Genomic DNA, 24,771 nt, shown 5'->3' with positions numbered 1-24,771 from the left:
TTATATTACTAATTTTATAAGTAAAATATTTTAATATGTTTTGTAATTTACATGTTTACATTTTAAAAAAATTATTGTTTAATTTGTTAAAAGTAAAAATCTTATAAAAATAAGTGTTAATTAATTCATATACGTTACAAAAATTAATTACAATTTTTTAATTACTAAAAATATAGAATTAATTATAATTTTTGTATTAATTTATTATTATATATAAATTTAGATCTATATGTTTGATATATTGTGTTTATTGTGTATTATGTTTCATAGTTTATGTTTTATTATACAATATTATGATGATTACTATGAACTAAATGTTTGATATTAACTATATAAACACTCCTTAATTTGTATGTTTTACACTTTTAAAAATAAAAAAATATATATGATATATATATATATATAGTCATAAATTGCAGTTTTATAATAAATTTATTGTATAATTGAATATTAAAATTGTTATTTATAGATGTTTAATATATATATATATATATAACTGTATATATATTGAATAAAATTTTGATTTAAAATTTCTTTATTTTATTTCAATTTATTATTAATCAAATATCTATTATATACTTTATATACTTATTTTGCATTAAATTTAAATTATAAGTTGATTATTGAATCTAAATCTTATTATTAATAATAAATATAAATTTTAAATTATAAAAATTTTGACACTCATTTTAAATCATATTATATAAGGCTTTTATTGTTTGTGAAAGTTATAACTTATAACTAATTATTAGTTTTCAATAGTCAATTAATATAATTTGCATCAAAACTGACAGTCAAATAAGTTAAATATAATACATTTTTATAAAAAAAAATTTCATAATATAAATTTGTGAATTGTAGTTAATGACCCAAATATAAATAATATTGAAAATATAACAATTATCAGTGTCATTTTATAAATTCAATGAACTTTTATATTATATATCAATATAAGTTTATATTCAAATATTATATATATATTCAAATAACTATTTGATAAATATTTAATAATAATATATATTTTGAATAAATATAACAATAATAACTACTATTTTATTTGCATTAATATTACATTACATTAATATATCAATATATAGCTTACTGTATATGCGCAATTGTTTAAACTTTCACATTTAATAAATATAAATTTTAATAAATTAGTGAACATATGCTCATTAATTATTTATAATTATAATTTTTTTATAATTTAACTTATTTCTAAAAATGCATAAATGAATAATTTTAATTTGTTTGTATTTTTAATATTAGCTATAATACAGTAGTGACTGTATTATGACAATAATTATATTTTATTTATTATAAATTTTTGCAAAATACTATATATTATTGCTATCTTTAATAGGAATAATTAATTTAATAGAAAATTTGCATTTGATATCTAAAAGAAAACTAAGAAAAAGATAATTAACATAAAAGTATGTTTTTCTTATTATTATAATTAAAAATTCATAAAATTATTTTATTTCTATTATTTTATATAATATTTTACTATAATTGTAGTACAAAAACAAATAAATATTATAAAAAATAAGTTAGTTATTTTACCTATACTTGAGACAGTTTTAGACATACTTTTAATGACAATCAGATTATAATTAACAAAAAATTTATTTTAATGTTATTAATATTAAAAAAAAAGTTAATAATGAAATTAACGAAAATCGTAAACTTTATGAAAAATGTGCGAAAATTTGAAAAAATAGAGATAAGTAATGAACAAAAATTGCCGCAAATGATAGCCATTGAAAGTATTGAAATACTTTTTGATACACAAACACTATTCAATCCGGACGGCCAACAAAATCGTCAAAAATGTATTAATCATATGTTGTTGTGTTTGTTTCATATGATGCGCTACCTGTGCTACATATTAATGAATGCCTACGGTTTGCCAGCTCAGGACTGTTGGCTGGATTTGTTGCAAAAGTTTGGCGGACTCGGAGTCTTTATGGACATATGTGCCTTCACCGTATCGGTGTTCAGCACCGGTACGTGTCTGATATTTCTAATGTCAACAAATCCAAGACATTTTTGTTGGCTAAACATATTTAAAACCCTAAAAGGTGTGAAACCTATGAATGAATTACAGATATATAATAAAAAATATGTTAAAAAATTTGTCATTTATTCGGTTATTGTTCACTATTCAACAGTTACAGCTTATGAGATATTAAAATATGGATATATATTGATTGCATTAGTTTTATTAGTTTATAGATATGATTTTGAAAATATGCTTAAATATGGACTAATGTCGGCTTTGATTTTTCATTATTGGTTCAAAAATTGTTGTTTTCAATTCTACATACTTTTAGGATATTTTCTAATAGTATGTCTGTATTGTATTATATGGATTAAATCCTTAAACTATAATACCTGTAATTTATTGAGATTTAAATTTTTCAACAATAAATATCAAATTAAACATTTGTATACAAGCTATACAAATGCTATAAATACAATATATATGTTAAATGTGTTTTGGCATAAAATCTATTTTATATTTATCTATACATCGGTACCGTTACAGTTGTTTTTATTGAATCAGTTAGTTTTTGAACAGTTAAACTATACGAGAAGTATTACAACAATAACATTGATAATTGTGATGATATGTGTGCTTATGTTGAATATTATCCCATCCCATGTGTATAGCTGTGCAATAGTTTCGGGCAAAACATTACGCAAACTATATCACAGAATATTACTAATGAATGATTTAAAAGCAAAATTAAAAGTAAGTATTATATGTAATGATTTGCATAATATTTATACTATTATTTTGTTTACTAATACTATGGACACAATTAAAAGCTATTATCAGTAATAGAGAGATTGTGTAGTAGAGACCATATCATAGGGTTTACGTGTGGCAATCAATTTTATATGACACCCTTTAATACATTTAGGGTAGGAATTTAATTTTTGTTTGTTTTTTTATAAAAATAATTTCAATAATATAACAAATATTCTAATAATTAAATAATTGTTTTGTAATTTTATAGATATATGTATTATCGTGTCGTTTCTTTCTATTGATACACAAATTTTCAACTACTGCTGAAAGACAATTATATTGATTATTAAAATATATATTTTTTTAAAATTTTTGAGTTTAATTTTTGTTCACACAATTATTATAAATAAAAACTTATGTATTAATATTTACTAGTTATTACAATTTTAAAATTAAATCACAATTGAAGCTTGGAAATATTTATTTAATTAATTATACATTATATTTTATATATAATTGTACATGATATAAATTATATCAATATTTATTATGCTTTATTTGTAAATTATATTATTATATATTTTTAAATTAAATTAATAACTAAAGATATTTAATACCGCTATGTGTAGTATTAGAATATTATTATTTAATTAAAATGTTTAATTGAATTACATTTATAAAATCATAATATTAAAAAACAACATAATCAAACATTATATGGTGTTATTATTAAACTAAATAAACATGTCAACTTATTTATTAATCTATAATTTATTTACACTAATTTTAATACTAGTCGTTAGCCATATACAATTGTTGCACGTGTTAGCACGTGATTGTGTTAATTTTGATGACAGTGCCATTTAGTACTATCAAAGAAGTTTATATAGAAATTGCAAAAAATAAATAAATAATAATTATAGTTTATTATAATTATTAAATTATATGTATAAATATTATGTAAAACTATTGTTTTTAATTACATTACACACATAAGTCAAATAGACTACGGTTTCATTAGTTTTATTAATTAAAGACAATAAAAACCAAATGTACAGTATATGGATGACATGTAAGTGTGATACCAGTGACTGACTAGAATAACCCATTATTTATATATCATATATACTGTATATACTCTTTTAGTATGGAATCAGGCGATCAATTCAAGCACACATACCTATCGGATGGTCGCAGTCGACTTCGAGACAGTGGTAACAGCAGTTTGATGACATATTTATTGGTCACCGATAATGATAAATATATTGTTATCTATTTGTGCAAATCATTCAATGGTGATAACTCTAAAGGTGTTTCAATAATTAATTAAATTTTTTTTTGGTTTTTTGTTAAAATACAATATATCCAACAATTATCTTTTGATAGTTAACTTAACACTAGAACTCTATACAATTTATATATCTGACCTGGGTACTAGAGTCAAGGATATTGAGGAACTGGACAAATGGGTTGGTTCGCAGATGACAAAGAGGCTACACTTTTATGATATTAAACAAAACGGTTGCAAATGAAAGGCACAATTTTTTAGGTATATTTAAAAATTACAATTTAATTTTTTTTAAATAAATATATTTTGTTGTTGTTGTGATTAAAGCAATGATCCTCGCATTTGATAGTAGTTATAGATTTTACTAAGAGGACCTGATTAGTGTTGAAACTAAAAAAGTATAGTAAAATTTTACACCAAAAATAATTAAATGAGATAACATTTTTCAATATATGGTGTCGTAATTTACAAGTAATTGGATACAAAAGTCAGTGTCACATAATATTACACAACTCGTGTATATGAGATTTACTGGACTATTGTTGGATAATAACTGGTCATTCCTCAAGTGTCACTATTAGTAAGATTTTTACTATTATAAAATAAATCATTTATGAAAGTAAGACATCAAAGTTAGAGAACACCCGAACCACTGTCCGAAAGTTTAACACTGTCCTCAAGTGCTACGACTATTAACTATATTTTGACAGAAAATATGCCATTAGATTTACAATACCAGTTCAATCGTATAAACAGTATAAACTTAATCACAAAAAATATATAATAATAATAATTTAATTAATAAAGTTTGTCTTCAAGTTTGTAATTTGTTTTCTTTAATTGATTATCTTATGATAAGCCTATCTAGAAGTGCTGGTCAAAGCCAATGGTGGCCAATACGACTAATGTCGTCGATATACGACATACTATTGACCCAAATTCGGCCAAATGCTCGTCAAGTGGTCGAAGACTTGATAATTGATCTGAAATTTAAAGAAGAAGACGAAACACATTTTGGTTCAAAAATCTTATGTTTTCTTTAGTGAAAACGATTTTCTAACCATTGACTTTGAAAAGGTATTTCATTTTTTTTAAATAAAAAAAATTAATTTTGAAAACATTATGATTGTATAGTAGATATAAATTTATGTAAATAATAATAATATAATAAATAATTAAATCAACTAATCATTATAAAAAAAATTAGTCGCATAATCTAATAAATTATTTGTATATTATTTATAGTATTATTATCAAATATGTATGATCTACGCTATTCAATTGATCATGGTAAATTATTTGACATACAGGGATCATACAAAGTTGGAAATACATTGTGATCGTTTTCAATGTAAGCACCAGTTTAAAATTGATTTTACCATTAAAAGTATACAATTTATGATAACTTATTTACATTAAAAAACAAAGTAAAGGCAATGATCTCATTAGAAATATAACTGATTTTCATGTGTTTAACTCTAATCGCATATTTCGTGTATTAAACAATCGTTACGCCGAAGTCTCCCATCTATATGTCGACGACAATTGCATTGTAACCCATGAATACAGACACAGCAGTAATTAAAGTCATCCTAATAGGTCTGAACCGAGATATAAAAGAAAAAGTGATAAAAAAATTTTGTATTAATAGTAGTAATAGAAGTGATAGGGATAGAGATGATAGAGATTGAACTGATAAGGATAATAGTGATAGAGTTAGAAGTGATAGGAATAGTAGTAATATGAATGGGAGTCATAGAGATTGGACTAATAAAGATAGATTTGATAGATATAGGAGTATTAGTGATAGAAATATGAAAGATAGAGATAGTAAAGATAAAACTGATAGAAATGGGACTGATAGGGATAGAAGTGATAGATACAGAAATGATAGAGATATGTCTGATATGGATAGGAATGGTAGGGATAGTAGTGATAGATATAGAAATGATAGAAATAGAAGTTATAAAGATATAGATATAAGTGATAGAAATAATAATGAAAGAAAAAAGAGTGATAAAGACAGAAATGGTAGACATAGGAACAGTAGGGATAATACTGTTAGGGATAGAAGTGATAGGCATAGAAATGATAGGAATAATAATGTCTTAAGTAATATGTCTTAAAGAAACAAATGACAAAAAATAATAAAAGTGTTAGTATTGCAAATCATAACAAAATTGAATGGACTGTAAAAACTGAAATATATGACCAATCAGATGATGATAAGTCTATTTAAAATATATACTGTATATATATTTAATTTCCATATAAACAGATCCATAAATGTAAAATAAAATATAATTTTTTATATGAGTTAAATTTACAGTATCTAATCCATAAAAAAATATTAAACAAAATTTTATACATTTATAGAAGCCCTGAGAGTTTATTGTCGCCAATCGACACCAAATGCAACCAATAATTTATATAAAGAAATAATTTTTAAAAAATAAAACAATCGACTTTAGATAAATTATCACATTTGGTGACAAAACTTAAGATTCATTCGGTATAATGTAAAATAAATACTTATTCAATCTAAACAATTGACTATAATTCAAAAAATTAATTATCTATTAATATTTATATACTGGTATATATAAAGTTATATATAAGTTATGTATACTGTATAATGTATTTATATTAATTTCTAATAAGTTATAATAGTTTTAATTATTAATCATTAGTTGAGATAATTTTTTTATATACAAATGTATAAAAAATGAATTTATTATCTTTTAGAATATGATAAACATTGTTATATTATTATATAATATTTATATATTAAATATAAATGTGATAAAAATAACAAATTTTTCTTAATTAATAAAAATTATATGTATAATGAATGGACATAATTAATGTTATTTATAAGTACAATTATTATTAATAATAGTAATTAAAAAAGATAATGTTAACATGTTGACAAAAAAATTATTTTTGAAAAAATTAACCCTGTACATTTTTTTAGTTATATCAGCACAAAATTAATTAATTATTTTTTTCACAATGTGTTTAATATTTTAAAAAATTATTATTTTTTCTTGGGTTTCAATGCTGAGGATGGGATACGAAATTTTCGTACTTTATTACCATCTATTATCAGTCGATCTGTATTTATAGGATAAAAAATTAAATATTATTTATAGGAATTAATTAATTTAAATAATAATAAATTTTGAATTATAAATCAATGACTCAAACCAATGATATCCAGTTTAATGTCGACATACCGGCCCTCATCTGATTTGCTTTTAGTACACAAATCGTCTGAATTGGTCGATCGTGACCTCAACTCAAAGGGAAAGGCAAATGATGCCCGACTTTTGGCTGAATTGGCGAAACGGGCTTTGATTCCCATGTAATATAAATCGCCTAATAATTTATAACAAAAATATATTTTTTAAATAATGATATTTATATACTCGTAATAATATTATATGAATTATATATTATGAGAAAAAGTGGTGTCTATTATTGTTTGTTATACACAACAAAATAGAGGTCAAGGATTACATATTTATTGCATTGTCCCGTAATATACATCAAACTAAATCATTTGGGAAAAAACTTATATAACATATTAACATAATATATAACTATATTAACAAAACAAACATTTAATATATATATAAAAGATTTTTCTTAATGATATTTTTATTATAGTTAGTGAGATATATTGGTATAAGTAATAGTGTGTAATAAATATTAATGCAATACTTTGTATATAAGTTAATAGTATAGTAGATTTTATAAATTGTTATTATTATTATTAATATTATGTTATGATATATGTTAAGTAAATATATTTAAAGTTAAAATAGTATATAATTAGTGTTGAGATAATAACAAAAATAAAATATTTTTTTAAAACTTATATATTTCAATTTCCCAAATGATAAAATTTTGGTTTATTAAGAGTTAGCGTAATTGTTTAATAATAGAAATAATATTATAATATTTCTGATAAACAATTATAATAATAATAATTATTATTATAAATCTAGATCATCGTAATAAAGATATATATAATATAATATATGCTATATTAAGTGCCTAAAAAATTAAACCATAATGTTAATATACGGTATTTTGTATAACAATGTTATATACTTAAGATTTATAAAAAATATATCAATTATTCAAACAAAAAAATAAAAACTTTTTTTAATACAATAGGAAAGGGCTATTCCTGTAGTAGTTTCCCATTTCATGACTTATCAACACATGATTATCCCAAGAGATACACTAATTTTGTTATCATTTTGATTGCCTCTCACTATCATAAATGGCATTATATGTGTGGGCATTATAAATGGGTGTATAACGAAATATAATAATTTAAATATAATATTTTAAATATAATATACTCAGTATTTTATTTTTATAAAAATCTAAATAAATCTAAATTTGTAACAATCATCAAAATTTTTCAAAACTATAGATATTATATGATATAATAATAATAGAGTTAAGATTTTTTCTGTCATAACATAATTCTTAATCAACAATAAAAATAAAATTTCATTTATTATTAAAATGAGAGATAAAATTATTAAATAATATGAAACATAAGCATAAAATAGGATACAAACTGTTAATGTCATCTAAAGAGTTGTTATAATCATCAATGAATGTTGTCTTAGTGTTTGGTAAACTCGATAACAATTGATTATTATTAGAGCTTTTATTGTTATTATTATTATTGATGTTATCATTGTTAGCATTATTGTTGTTGTATTTATTGTAGTTTTTATTGATATTTTGATGATTACTTTTATTATTATTATTACTATAGATGTTATAATCGTTTTTTGCCAAACCGTAAGTGATATCCTTGTTATGGCTGTCAATCACTGTTTGATGATCGGTGCCCACAGAGCTCAGGGCTTTCACATCATCAGACAACGACTTATTGGTTCTCAATGGTTGCAGACATTTGATTGCTATAGTTATATATAAAAGAGGAAATAAGAAATTAAAAAAAATTGTCAATAATATTATTATTTAATAATAGGGTTATTAGATATTTTTGAATTAAATATAAATGGGTTTTTTTGTTCAAAGATTGGCATAAAATTGAATTTTCTAAAGCAATGAAATATATAAATTTATATAAAGCAAAATAAAACGTGAGAAAAAAATTAAACAAAAAATAAAATGATTGAAATGAAAGTCAATGTTTTACTACTCTTTCAAAGTGATAGATAGGTTGTGTGTGTGTGTGTGTGTGTGTGTGTGTGTGTGGGGTAAGCCTTGAAATATATTTGACATTAATTATCAGGAAAAACAAAATAGCTTAGGAATTGGCATTTTAGGTGTTAATCGATATAAGGAAAGATAAGTTATATTTAGGATTTATGTGGGAAAGTCATGCAATGCAAAGTGATATTTTTTTGATAGACATGTCAGGCCGCGTACGTACGTGTTGTTAGTCTGGATTTTAACAGATCCAGTGCTAAGATATTGATGACCAGACACCAGATCGGTGTTTGCAAAATATGCGGCGAATCCCTGACAAAGGCTACACTCGACACACACTTGCGCTCCAAGTATTTACGGTCGGGATATGAAGCGGTCGCCAACTCCTGGATCACATCCAACCGGAAGCGCTTCATATCAAACAGTTTTACCGGTTTCTGATAGTCTAAAGCTATACTCTGATGATTGGCGACCATTAGGTTAGGGCCAGTAATGCCGGCAGTGGTAGTAGTGGTGGACAGGTTGTCAAACTTTTTTACAAAAACGCTACTCTTGTTTAGTCTTTCAATAATGATATCGCCTGTAATTATATGATCAAACAATTGTTAGTATAATATTTAATGTGAATTTAATATATATATATATAAATTTTGTTACAAAATAAAAATAAAATTTTAAGAAAACTAACTTTTCAAAATAATATTTTTTTATTTATCCTAATAAAATAAACTTGACAATACATAGAGTTATTTATAGAAACTTTTATAATTATTTTTATATTGTTATAGTTATTTAAAAATAATAATAATAACAAACAAAAAAATATTTATAATTTATGGTAATAATTAAAATTCTTGTATGAGTTTTCAAACAATAATTCATTCATATATTCATGAAATTGAATGCATTTTCATAACAGCAGAAAAAATGAATTGAATAATAATAGTAATAATAATTATAATAAATATATGTGTAATACATATAAATATATCAAAAAATAAATAATAAAAAAATGCCAAATATTATTCAAATGAATAATGTATTATTTTAAATAATAATAATAATAATAATAATAATAAGCTAGTATAATGAGCAACACATTTTTTATAAATAGCTATTTTTGTGGCAAAATTAATAATATACATATTTTTTAAAATATCTTATAACAATATATGCCATTTTTATATGAGTTGGTTTAAGCGTAACGATTGATGGCTCCCTTATAGTTATAGTTAAGGTTTTAAAAAAATAAAATGTTTTTCAACTCATATATCATAATCAACACCAATAAATAATAGTATATATATAAAGAAATTATTATTTTTATTTAAATTAAGGATTTTTTTAGTTTTTGTTGTTGTTTTTAATAATAAATTGTGATCAAAACTAAATTATATTTCCAAAAATAAATGTCAATTAATTTTTGTTTCTCTTCTTTCAATAAATTGTTATGAATAATAAATTTTGTAAAATATGAAAAATATATGAATTATTAGTCATTTAATGAGCTAATAGTTGCTATTATTATAATAACAAAAATATAATTTCTATTTTATGTCATACAAAAAAAATATATTTAATAGTTTAACTAAAAATTATAAAATAATTATTTAATAGTTAACAATAATAAAACTTAGACTATATAAATGTGATTGATATTATATATTATATATAATAAATGTAATTATAATAGAAAACTTGATAACCCATAATATATGACTACTGACCCGACTGTTCAACTTTAAGCCGTATCCCTTGCCTGACATACTGTCGCACATAATTCAGACGCTTATCCCTAGCATTGGTAAACCCATTGAGTCCGATATGAGAGTCACTAAACCCTTGATCCGAGCCATTGACCTGTAATGTTGCCGATCGGGCGTACGCTTTGGCCACTCGATGGTTACGCTCCATACATATGATTTTGGCCCAAATCTCGTCATCAATTTGGTCCCATTTCTTCAACACTTCCAGTATATGATCCTAATTATGATAAATAATTGTTATTTTTTCATTATTGTATTTATTTACTTTTATAATATTTAACATAAAAAACTGTAATAATTTAATTTTCTGTATTTTATATAATGTATAATATTTAATAATTATAAATTTATACAGATATATTATTTGTATAATTTTTTAGCAGTCAGATATGATTTTTAAAAAAATAATTTATTATTTTTAAGACATCAAAAAAACTTAATCGTTAATCACATAATATTATTTTAGTTTAAACCATATGTTACAAATTATTTGAAAATATTTTTTTATAACTTTACAATCATTATAAAACTAAATTTTTATAAATATTACAATTAACCTTAAAAATCTATTTAATACTAAACTATATTATTATTATTATTATTTACAGTATCTACTTGTGTGGCATTAATGGTGTGATAGATAGACCCTTAAAAAATATAATAGTTATAATATTTTTTTGTTACACTTATGTTATTAGTATTATTACAGATACAGTTTGCTATCAAATCAATAATAATAATTTTAGTATTATTTATCTTTTTTGCATTTATCTATTATTAATTAATTTTTTTTAACAATATGGTATTTTATTTTATTTTATAATATATTGTTATATCTTACATTAAATATAATAAATTGATGTTACAAACACTATACATTATATGCACAACAAAATACAAATAATAATCATAAAAATATGTGTAACATAAAATTAGTTTACACGTTAAATCATTATATGCACTATTAAATGTTTGTTTATTATTATTTAGTTATTATTATAATTTTTTTATAATTACTATTTATTCAAAATAATTTACTAACAAATTTAACCATAACTTTGCAATAAATATATTTAAGGGAAAAAACTTCATAATAATAATAAACTGTATATTATTTGCTATTGAAGTAATTTATTTTTTGAATATTACAAATACGTGATGTAATAATGCTGTAATAAAAGGATTAAAAATATTTTTATAATAAAATCAAATTTAATATATTATGCAAAATATGTACTGTATATAAATTATTATTTATATTTTTTATTTATATTTTTTTTGAAGAGAAATTTCATGATTTAATTTCTTATTTTTGTGACTATTTTATTGTTGAATTTTTTTCTATAATTTTCGATTATTTTTTCTAAAAAATTTTGCTTTTATTCTATGATATTAACAATTGTTACTAAATTTAGTATAAAATTTATTTTTATAATAAAAAGAGAAAGAGAGAGAGAGATATATATATATATATGATGTTTTGTATGTGTTTGTTGTTTAACGAACAATATTATAGCATATTTTTAAAATAAAATAATAATAACAACAAAATAATAGTTATTTTTGAAGGGCATATAAATATAAGGATTAATGGACAGTTATGGGGCACATGGAGTCAATATATGGTATATATAATATATATAATACAGGTATCGGACTCATTGACCTCTTTCACTATGAATTATGTCTTATAGGACACACATCTCATCTCAAAAAAAGACACATTTTCTCTCAACAATTACACAAACAGTTAATAAATGTTAAGCAGAAAAATTGTATAAATTTTTTTAAAAAAATTTCGGCAAACATTTTTATAAACGTGTTAAACAATTTTCCAGTTATTTTCAGACAAAAAAAATCATAATTAAATAATAATTGAAATTTAAATGTATAATATAGTACTACTAATAATTGTATGTATATTAATTGAATTTTAATTTATAATATGGGAATAATATGTGTTTTTTGTCAGATGATATGTTAATATTATTTTTGAAAAAAACTATACGTTTTTGTTGTTTAGATATACTATTGTGAGCACTTGGAGGTCAGGGTGATTATTCAAATCATATTATAGTAAAAAAAGATTTCACACCGTATTATCTAAAGTGATATTATTAGAAAAATTAGAAAAATATTATAATAATTAAAGTATAAAATTAACTATTGAATATTATATTATTATACTATTTTTTTTAATATGAGTTATCTATATTTCAATAGTATAAACTGCATATATTGTTTTAAAAAAATAAAGTTTGCTATCAATTAAGATTTGATTACAATGTGATTATAACAATAATATTTCATACAAATTAAAATTATTAAAAAAAAAATTTTGTCTGGACTTTGTATTCAAGGATTAAAACTAAACTAAATTTGTTTTATTGTTGTTGACATTAATTGATTATATGTTTAATAATAATGCAAATTAATTATTTATCACATGATAAGAGCCTTGAATTTCATATATAATAATAATAAAAAAAATTAATTCAATTATAATTAGTAACACCGAAAAAATGCGAGAAATTTCTTACTATATTAGAGTAATTGTAATAATATAAGTATATATATATATACTGTATAAATAAATAATAACTATATTATTCTATAAACAATATTAAATTTAAATGTTTTAATACAATATATATATATATATATATATATACTGTATATACAATTGTATATTAATACGATAAAAGAGTGAAATAAAACATCATTTAATATTAAGCTCATGTTTGTAATCATCAAAAAAATAGGAGATAACAAAATAATTTTTTTTTTGTTTGTTTGTGATATTTATGGGAATTAGGAGATGATTGTCAAGAAAAAACACTTAACAATAATATCATTTATATAAATTTATATATACATAATATATATAAAATAGTATAAAATAAAATTCAAACAACAATAACAATAGTAATAACAACAAGAATTTAATGTTTTTCTACTATAATTACATATTTTCTAACCATTATTATTATTATTATAGAGCAATGGTTGTGAACCCAATTATATAATGAGTGTAACTAATATTATCAAATATAATAGTTTACATATATTTTAATATAATATAGTAATAAATGTTAAAATCATGTTTTTTTGTTTGACATTCATTAATCATTTATATTACCTACAAATAGTTACTACAAATGTCTAACAAGACATTATAATTGTCATCATTATTATTATTTGTTTGTTTTAAAAAACTAAATAAATAAATAAATTTATGTCTATGAAAATTATTTATTTGTTTAACATTTATGCCATACATGTACTAAAAACACAATTTATTTATTATGCAAAAAAAAAGTTTATATATATACAGTATATGTTTAAACAGTTATATTATATTATAGTATCGATATATTTTATTTAATTTTGGGCGAAAAACTTGGAATTTTGCATTGAATTTTTTTCAATATCAAATATAATATATTCAATTTTAGTATTATTATTATTAAAAAATATATGAAAAATCCTATTTAAGTTTTTTTTGAAGAAAAGGATTGTTATCTTTTTTGGTGATTAAAAATAATGAACACAATTGAGTAACAATTTTTAATTTATCTTTATTTTTCTATAAAAGTTATTTAAGTTTTATATAGAGATTTTGGCTTAAAGTAAAACTTTTTTTTAATTTATATTAAAATTTTATACTATATATATATATATTTTGCTAAAAATATTATTATTATTGTTTTAAAGCGTTTCTCTCAAAAAACTAGTTCACATTTTTGTTGTTTTGTTTGCTTTTATTTTTATAATTTAATTTAAAATATTATATTCATTTCATTTAATATATACGAGAGTTAAATGGTTTTTACTAAAAACAGAGTTTATAATAATAATTATTATTATTATAAAAATAAAATTTTAACATTTATTTAGACTTTAAATTTTAAAGTGTATTTATTTATTTATTTTATAAATTTAAATTATGGTTGTAATTGCCATAAATGTAAAACCAAAACATATTTTTTGGTACTTATAATTGATTTTCATTTCAAAATCAATTATTGTCTGTAATTTAAAACCTTTTATGATTTGTATTATTCTTATTTAAAATATGATTGATTAATGGCTTATTTTGTTTTCAATTTATTTCAATTTATTTATAGCAATTTTATGACAGTATTAGACAAATAATTATTATATTACAAAATATATTGTATTTAAAAAATAGTATAAATTAATATATATATACTGTATTATGTATTTGAATTTATAATTGTGTCAAATATATGTTGTAAATCATAAAAATATATGAATACATTATTGACTTTTGAATGATTTTAATAAAGAAAAATAGTTAATACAGTATATAATTTACTTTATATATATTATTAATATTTATAATAATATCAATTTTAATAAATTAATTTACAGAACTACTCAACTATTTAAATAATTATTAAACTAAAGTAATTATATGTAACTAATAAGTAATTATAAAAACAATTCAAATGAAATATTATCAAAATAATAAAGTATTATAAAATGTATACAATTGTAAGTTTAAAGTTTAATTAAACTAAAGTGTTTTGAAAATCATTAAACATATTTATAAATAAAATTTATTTTAAATAAATATAATTATACTTAATGATAATCTTTTGTTAATTATTATATAAATTATTTGTATATTAGCATAAATATGAATTAATATATTATTATTTTTTAATAGTTATTATAATTGTTAATATTTTAAATATTATATTATATTTATTAAAAATTTTCTTATAGTTTTATTTTAAAAAAAACATGATGTCCATCATGACATTTGCAAATTATTATAATTAATTTTCATAAAAAACAATAACTTTATAATTAAGCAATTATATATGGTTATAAAATATATTAAATAATTATTTTAAATACAGTGTATTATACATATTATTCAATAAAAAGATATGGTATCATTTATTTTGTTGACATTATGAAAATTTTCTGAAAATGATTAATTATTATACAGAATTAAATTTAAATATTTTTTTAAAAACATAAATACTTTATTTTTAATTAATTTAATAGTAACATATTAGTTAAGCACGCATATTGAAAAAAGTGGTAAATATATAATTAATTAAACAGTTTAATAGATATTGTAATATTATTTTAGTAAAATAGTTAAAAAAAATTACACATTTTTTAAAAATCAGATTAACTGTTAAACATGATAATTAATTGTTAATACAACCAATTGACACACTATATACTTGTCACCAACTTATTGATATTGAGGTTATACTGTATTATATATATATATATATATTGACAAAGACTTGTATATTAATAATTAATGGTAAGTTTGAAATGTAATAATGATATACTTGTCATTTTGAGTGTAATTATTGAATTTAGTTTTATAAACACAGACACACATAAAAACTATAGTTTTTTATATAAAAAAATGATCCAAAATTAGATTATAAATTAGAAGATTAAATCTGAAAATTAAATTAAATATTTATCATCAATAATTTTATAATTAAATAAAAAGTGCATTGACTTGAATAAGCTTTTTAATTAAAAATAATATATTTTTCAATTATAATATAAATATAGTAAAAAATAATAGTAACTATCGATTATATATATATATAATATTATATTTATATTACAGTTACACTATATGTGTTTGTAAAAAAAATATTTTATATTTATATAAAACAAATTAAATTATCAATTAATATACAAATTTTCATAGTTTAAAGCTAGAAAATTGGCGATTTATTAAATTTATAATTGGTTTTAGCAATTCCTTAAATTAATTAATGCTTATATTATTATATTTTTAAATACAATTTGTTAATACAGTGTAACAAACATTTTTCAAATAAATTAAACATAAATAGTTGTGTGTTTTTTGTTATATTATTAGATTATTTTCAACTTTCTTTTTATCTAAACGTTTTGTGTCAATATCTATCCAATTATTTGTATTATAATTATCGGTTAAAACTGATAAAAAAAATAAATTATGTGTTTATGTCTTTAAGCAACAAATCTTAAACAGTATTACTTTCAATACAAGCTGTAATAGTAATTGTTATTAATTGCTAACATTTTAGAGAGAGAGAGAGAGAGAGAGAGAGAGAGAGAGAGAGAGAGAGAGAGAGAGAGAGAGAGAGAGAGAGAGAGATGCCAAAAGGTTGAACTAATTTACTTAAATTATATACAAAACAACTAATTACGAAACAAAAGTATTTATCCTTTATATAACAATATCATTAAATATCATACAAATCATAATTATTAGTTTTTATTTAAATATATATATATATATATATATATATATATATATATATATATATATAATATTGTAAATATATTTTACAACTCATTAATATGTAAAAAATATTAATTACTACCGGCTTTATTAACCCCAGTACTTTAATTGTCATAATTTTTATTATTATTATTATTATTGTTAGTTTAAAATTATGTGTATATACACACAAACAAAATTTACATAAACATTTACATTTACATAATCATAAACATCAATTTAAAATATCATTTATCAGATAAATCAATATATACAATATATATTGTTTTTAACTATAAATTTTTAAGTAATTTATTTAAAATAAAAATAATATCTATAAACATCAACAAAATATAAATAAAAACTAATTAAATATTTAGTCATTAGTTTATCGGTTAAATATACTTTTGCTTTAAAATAATTACTATTATATATAATCTATTGGTTTTTATATATAACGGTATATACTGTATACAGTATTAATAGGATACGCCTGTTGGCTGTATTTTTTAAAATTTTCAATAGACTTGTATATTTAAACAGATATAAAATTAAAAAAAATAATATTTAATAAATTACATTTTTTAAAAATAAAAAAAACAATTTGAACAAAATTTAAAGCCACACATATAGTAACCAAACCTTTTTAATCCGAAAATGCATTTTATTTAACAAATAAAATATAATGTGTCAATAAAATTGTATTCATATTTAGATTTATTTTATATTGTTAATCAGCGATTAAATTATTGTTTTTGGGTTATATTTAGAAACCACAAATTACAAGTTATTTAAATAAAAATTATATTAATAATAATAATAAACATAATAACAATTGAAGAAACACTTGTATTATTTAGTAATAAAATTTTATATATTTTAAATAAATTTTTAAAAGTTATTTTATAATAATAATTTATGCAATTGATTATACTATATAATTGTATTTTTTAAAATCTCAATAAACAATAATTGTTATTTACAAAATTGTACTAAAATAAAATTTTATTTGATTTTCCTGAATAACCAACAATTAAAATATATTTAAAATCATATTTTATTAGTAATAATCTGTAGTGTAATTACAATATCAATACAACATATAATGGATGATAAATTATATATATATTATATTGAAATACTATTAAACAATATGAAACAGTTGTATAGAAATATTTTTAACAAAAAAAGAGAAGATAATAATAAAATAACGAAAATTTATTTTACAAAATCAATCACATTTACAAATTAATTCGTGAATATAAATATTCATAATATACTATAATTTATAATAATAATAAATAATTTGTCTGTAATATCCATAATTGTTGCAAATATTATATAAGAGCTATAATTTGGTCACACTTTGTGCTCAAATATTTAGTTTAAAAAAATCAAAATTGAAAATCTATTGGTAAAAGTTAATACCATACTATAAAATTTTGTTACAACAATAACAAAACTATTAATAATAATAATAATAAAATTGTGTGTAAAAATAACTGTAATTTAATTTTAACACATTAAATACATTGGTCTCACTTATTAACCATCAATGCGTTTATTATATATATAAAAGAAATAAAATTTTATGTTCACTTTTATTTCTAAAAATTTATTTAAATAATTATTTTTAAAAAAAACTTTATTATACAGTATTGTTGTTGTTGTACTTTTATTAGCTAATAATAATTATTATATTGAAAAATAAATTTTCTAATTTTAACTTAATTGTATTTTTATATCTTAACTATCAAATTTGTAAATAAAAATGTTTTACATTATTTCATATTTATGTTTAATAAAATAATTTTACGGTAATAATTACTTTCAATAGACAACAAAATTATATTTGTTAGTGATTTATTAGTTTTAGATTTTTATTTTAAACAAATCAAATGTCATGTATTATTTACCATAATTTCTATTTTTAGGTTAAATTTTAGATTAAAATACAATTTTATTGTCAAAATTGAATTATTGTAATTTAATAAGTAATATTACAAAATAGTTTTATTAGAATTTTTTTTTTCTAAAAACAATTTTTTCATTAAATTTAAATGTTTGTATAGAAGTTATAAAAATAGACATGTCATATTTAAAAATATATATATATATTAGGTTTAATAGTTTTTTAATATACTATAAAATATATTGCTAATTATGATATTGAATTTAGCAACAAAAAAAACGTACTTAAAATGCAAATATATTGATTCAATATTAATTGAACTAATACTCTATTTACTGCTTATATTAATATTTTAAAATCAATTTTACAACTTAAGTAATACTTGACATTTCAATTAAAATATAACATAATACAAAAAATATTGAATAATAATTGATTTGTTAAGCTTATAGAAAAAATTATATAAATATAAATATTTTTTTTATAGACAATTGATTTGAAATTTGAAAAACAGTAAAATTAAATGCACGTCAAGTCAATGATTTTTGACTAATTATTTTAGATAACATTTTAATTAGCGCTTATATACAGTATATACTGTATAAAATAATATATTGATGTTATAGCTAAATGTTATTTTATAAATAATAATTGTAAATATGGTGTAAAACAAACCTCAATAAACTTATTCAAACTAAACCAAACATCGCCGTCGCACTGGTAGATATCGCTAAACTCCTGGCCATCGCCGACAGCACCCGTTTGATACAGTATTTTACGTCGACTTATCATAATTTTTTGATATATTTTTTAAAAATCCAAGTCTTTTTTATATATAAATAAACTTTATAACAATATATTAATTTTTTCCAATATTAATAATTATTGTTTTGTAATTGATTTTTTTAAAACTTCAAATGTAAGTCAATGAAAATTATATACATATATATAAAACATACTGTATTTTTAGTAACATTGAGATTAAAATCATATATTGAAGATAAAGATTATAATAATTACACAATATAAAAATATTTTGATGATAAAAATATTGATTTGTAATATTTACAAAATAATATAATACTATTCAAAGCTTTCACACAAAAAATAGATAAATTTTTACTAAAAAATATAATCAAAAAGTTTTCTCATAATATATATTGTGTCTAATATATAGACCGGTTTTAACGAGAGTTACTCTTCAAATGAAACCAATTTTATCGCACACACATACAAACAGAGTGGTAGTGTTGTTATCATAATACTGTATATAATAGTATATAATATACCAGTCCTTGTTTATGACCGGTCTCTTATATTTTCAAACTTTTTTTTAGATTTACAAAAGTCGAGAGAGAGAGAGAGAGAGAGAGAGAGAGAGAGAGAGAGAGAGAGAGAGCTAATAGAGGTTTTAATGTAAATTTAAAACTAAATCTTTATATATAATAATATTTTAACTCTTTTATCAACTATAAGTACATGTTTAAAATTTTTATAATATTTAAGCATTATTATTAGTACTGTATTGTTATTATTATTATTGTTGTTATTATTATTATTATTACAATATTACTAATACAATATACTGTCTGCGTATATATATATACTGTATATATTAATATTATATAATTTATTAAAAAGATTTAAGAAAGTTTTATATAGTTATCAAAATAAGAGAAAATATTAGTGTAAAAATCAATTAAAATCAATTGGCTATTGTTAGTCAATATATAAGGCAACAGGAAATTCATTGATGTTTATATATATATATATATATATATAGTTTTACAGCTGAGCTCACAATTATTACCCCAAACTTAAACCTCTCATATAAGACCTCCAACCGAGTAGTCATCAGTTTTACTATTTCTGGTACAGTATTATTGCTATCAATTTTTTTTGAAGCATTTATTTGTATTGTTATCGTTGGTCTTAACTTTTTATTTTATTTGAGATGAAAAACTAGGTTAAAGTTTTATAATAATTTTTAAAAACTTAAATTGAAATATAACAATATTTATTATATTGTATTTTACTTACAAAATATAACTTATAAGTTATTATTATACAGTATATTATAAGCAGATATTGTTGTCTAATATGGTTTTTGGCTATAATTTTGTTGTTATTTTCAACAAAAATTACACTACAAACCATTGCTGAAAAACAGATAAAAACAACAAAATATATAACATTTTTCTAGTTTTTTTTGTGAAAAAAACTTATTATTATCATTACTAATGATTCATTAGTATTATATGCACATTAAAACAAATGCATATATGTTATATTGTTTATAAATATATGTCTAACAATATTAATGAAAATTGACATAATTTTAAATTATTATCAAAGCAACAAAAAAACAAGATAAAAATAATTTCAAAAATTATATATATTTTTTAATTATTTTTTATTTTGAGCACAAATTAGTGTTTAATATTGCGCTAAAAGTTTCAACACGTTTTTATGAAATATGAAATTTTTAATTATAGCATTATTTTATCACATTATTTTAGGTGGTTTTATATGAGAAATATGTAGATTAGTTTGAAATTTAGTTAAACGCATAATAAAAAAAAATATTTATGAAACTGGATAATAAGAAAATTGAAATAAATGCTATATTTAGCATTTATTATTTAGTTTATAATGTTTATGAATAATGTGTATTAAAATTAAAATTAATTAATAATTATTTGTATAATCATTTTTATGTAGTCTATGTTATATACCATACTATAAGTTGGTTGACTTAAATTATGATTTATTACATTATAAAAATGTTTTTAATTTATTTTATGCTTTTATTATCATTAAAATATAATAATTCTATACAATTTACTAGTTATATAAAATTCAATTTAATAGAATTTAATTTTATGTTTAAAATAAAATAATAGATAAATTTTATTAATAAATAATGTTTGTACTGTACAATCTATACAATTTGAAATTTGAATTAAACAAAAAATAATTGACAATTATTTTAGCAAAAGTGAGCTTATGGCCGAGGCTCGAACCCGGGCATTTCTGCCCAGAGACAAACACTCTACCACTTTCGTCACGTCATACTGATAGTTATTTATGTAGTTTATATCAATACAATTAGTAATTAATACAATTTGAAACAACTGATGTCGTTAATATAACATATGTGTAAAAAATCAATTATATAATTAACTATTTCTATACATTAGCTATAATATGGTTATAAACCAGTGATCACAATTAAGTGTTATCATGATAACTTTGTGATACTTATATAACATAACTAATTTAACAGATATTTAATAGTAATTTTCATAATTTATAACAAACAATGAGTAAGTTAGACAAACACTTACTCATTTAATATGTACTAGGTTATTTGTACAATTTTGTTTTATAAAGTTTAATTTTGATCACTGCTATAAACCATTTAATATGAGTTATATCAGTAAGTGTTATATAATATAATACACAGAGACGTAAGGGAAGTGGTAGAGTGTTTAGCTCAGAGCAGTAATGTTCGGGTTCGAGCCTCGGCCATAACTTCACTTTTGTCAAAAATATTAGTATACTTTTTTGTTAATTTTAGCTTATAATTAATAAATTATTAGTTTTGATCTTATATTAAATATCTTAATACAAGTTAATTTTGTATTTTTCTAATAAAAATACAATCATAATTGATAATCTATAGTTAGATTAGTATACTGTAAATTAGTGCAAAACTATATTTCTATCAATAGTTTAGAAAAAATATACATTTATGATATATAAAATGTATTTATAGATACAACAATTTAATAAAAATATTCATTTTATTTATAAAAAAAAATATTTGACTTAAAAATAGTTTGAAATTATTCATATTAAGTTATTATATTTGATAATTATTAAAATAATTAATTAATATAATTAAGAATAATTTCTATTTTTATTCAAATAAATATATCAACTTTATTTGCTAATTATTGATAAACTATTAAATTATAAATAACATTATAATCATATTGTAATTAGAAATGAACTTGATTCAAAAAATAATTATTTTAGTGCAGTATAATAATAATAATAATTAAATACAGTATAATTGTTAAATTGTTTGGTGCAAATCTACTGTATAAGTCATAGATAATACAATTTAATTTCAAAAATAAAATATTAAGTAACTATTTTTTCTTGTTTTTTACTAAAACATTACTTCTCTCTCTCTCTCTCTCTCTCTCTCTCTCTCTCTCTCTCTCTCTCTCTCTCTCTAAAAATATAATTAATTATAATGAGTGATTTGGATGTAACTAAACGATTGCCGCCTAATATAGCTTACAAATCGGCTGCATTTCATTTATATCGTATCGGATTGAGTGCCGATAATATGGGAAACAATCAAATTAAGCGCAAATGGTTTAATAAACCAATTTTTATGTTTGTTATATTTGTAATATTTTCAATGCAACGAATTACATGTCTATTTATTGATGATAAAAATTGGCAAATGTTTGCACTGTTTGGCGATTGGGGCTATTTTATTGGTGCCAAAACTATTAACGATATCTACTTTATAATGGTTACATTATTGGCAATATTATCGCAATTAACATTTCATATGAATCACTTGAATGACATAAAACCAACATTTCTGTACTTTTTTCATATGATTTCCGGTTTGGTGACACCGGTCAGCGTAGGCCTAACAGATGGCAAACAAATTGTCAAACTAGTCAAACAAATGCAATACTTGTGTTGGAACTGTAGACTTAACAATGAGTTAGTTATACAGGTTATGGTTGTATTAGTTATTATGGTGCCATATCTGATGGTTATGCCTATCCGATATGCCCTACTCTATGGTATTCCCAATATTGTGCTATTCATGGTTTGGTGTTATTACTGGTGGAATGTCGTTACCTTTCAGATAGTTTACTATTACATCCTATGTCTGTATTTACGGTATAAATTGAAATCACTTTATCGACAAATTGATATAAACGGCAAATCTAGATATCGGCTTAGGATACCTGAGCTCATCTCATCATTTGACTGTTTGTTTGCCGAAATTAATGAATACAATACTATTTATTGGTCAAAATTTTTGCTATATTTTTGGCTAACTTTTGGTACGTCTGATGTTATATTCCTCTACAATATATGTCTTATACCTATGAATACAGTGCCAAAAGTTATCCTAATATATGTTTTCTCATTTTCTGCCATTGCTTTCATATTTATTGTATTTACTTCAGCGTCGGTCAACTCATTAGCCAACAAATCGTTTAAAATATTAAATCATTTGTTTGTTTGCATTATGAATACCATTAAAATCAAACATAAAATCAAAGTAATTTTTTAAGAAAAAATAATACTTTAATTATTCAATAACATTGAATAAAATTATTTTTTATTATATAATATTTATATAGTTATTGGTATTAATTGAAAGGACTAGTATGCGAAAGGTTGGTTTTTCGTGTTGGAAATTATTTATAATAAATTATTTTCGTTCATATGAAGTAAGTAAATGTTTTTTTTTCAAACAAAAATTATTAATATTATTAATTATTTATATAATAATAAAAATAT

General features: G+C 20.3%; 1 protein-coding gene across 1 annotated transcript; it reads right to left on the bottom strand.

The window, feature by feature from the left end:
* Window positions 1-7,239: 7,239 nt before the first annotated feature.
* On the bottom strand, window positions 7,240-19,998 carry LOC128955945 (uncharacterized). Its single transcript, XM_054301625.1, has 5 exons — window positions 19,882-19,998; window positions 10,979-11,234; window positions 9,475-9,831; window positions 8,873-8,995; window positions 7,240-7,424 (listed from the first exon to the last, which is right to left on the bottom strand). The coding sequence occupies exons 1-5, from the start codon at window positions 19,996-19,998 to the stop codon at window positions 7,240-7,242; spliced, it is 1,038 nt and encodes a 345-aa protein (XP_054157600.1).
* Window positions 19,999-24,771: the final 4,773 nt, after the last annotated feature.

This window comes from Oppia nitens, unplaced genomic scaffold (assembly GCF_028296485.1).
Source record: "Oppia nitens isolate AA-2021 unplaced genomic scaffold, nextdenovo-longstitch-racon4-pilon3 scaffold2_pilon_pilon_pilon, whole genome shotgun sequence".
Classification (NCBI taxonomy): domain Eukaryota; kingdom Metazoa; phylum Arthropoda; class Arachnida; order Sarcoptiformes; family Oppiidae; genus Oppia; species Oppia nitens.
This window is presented reverse-complemented; position numbering and strand designations above follow the sequence as displayed.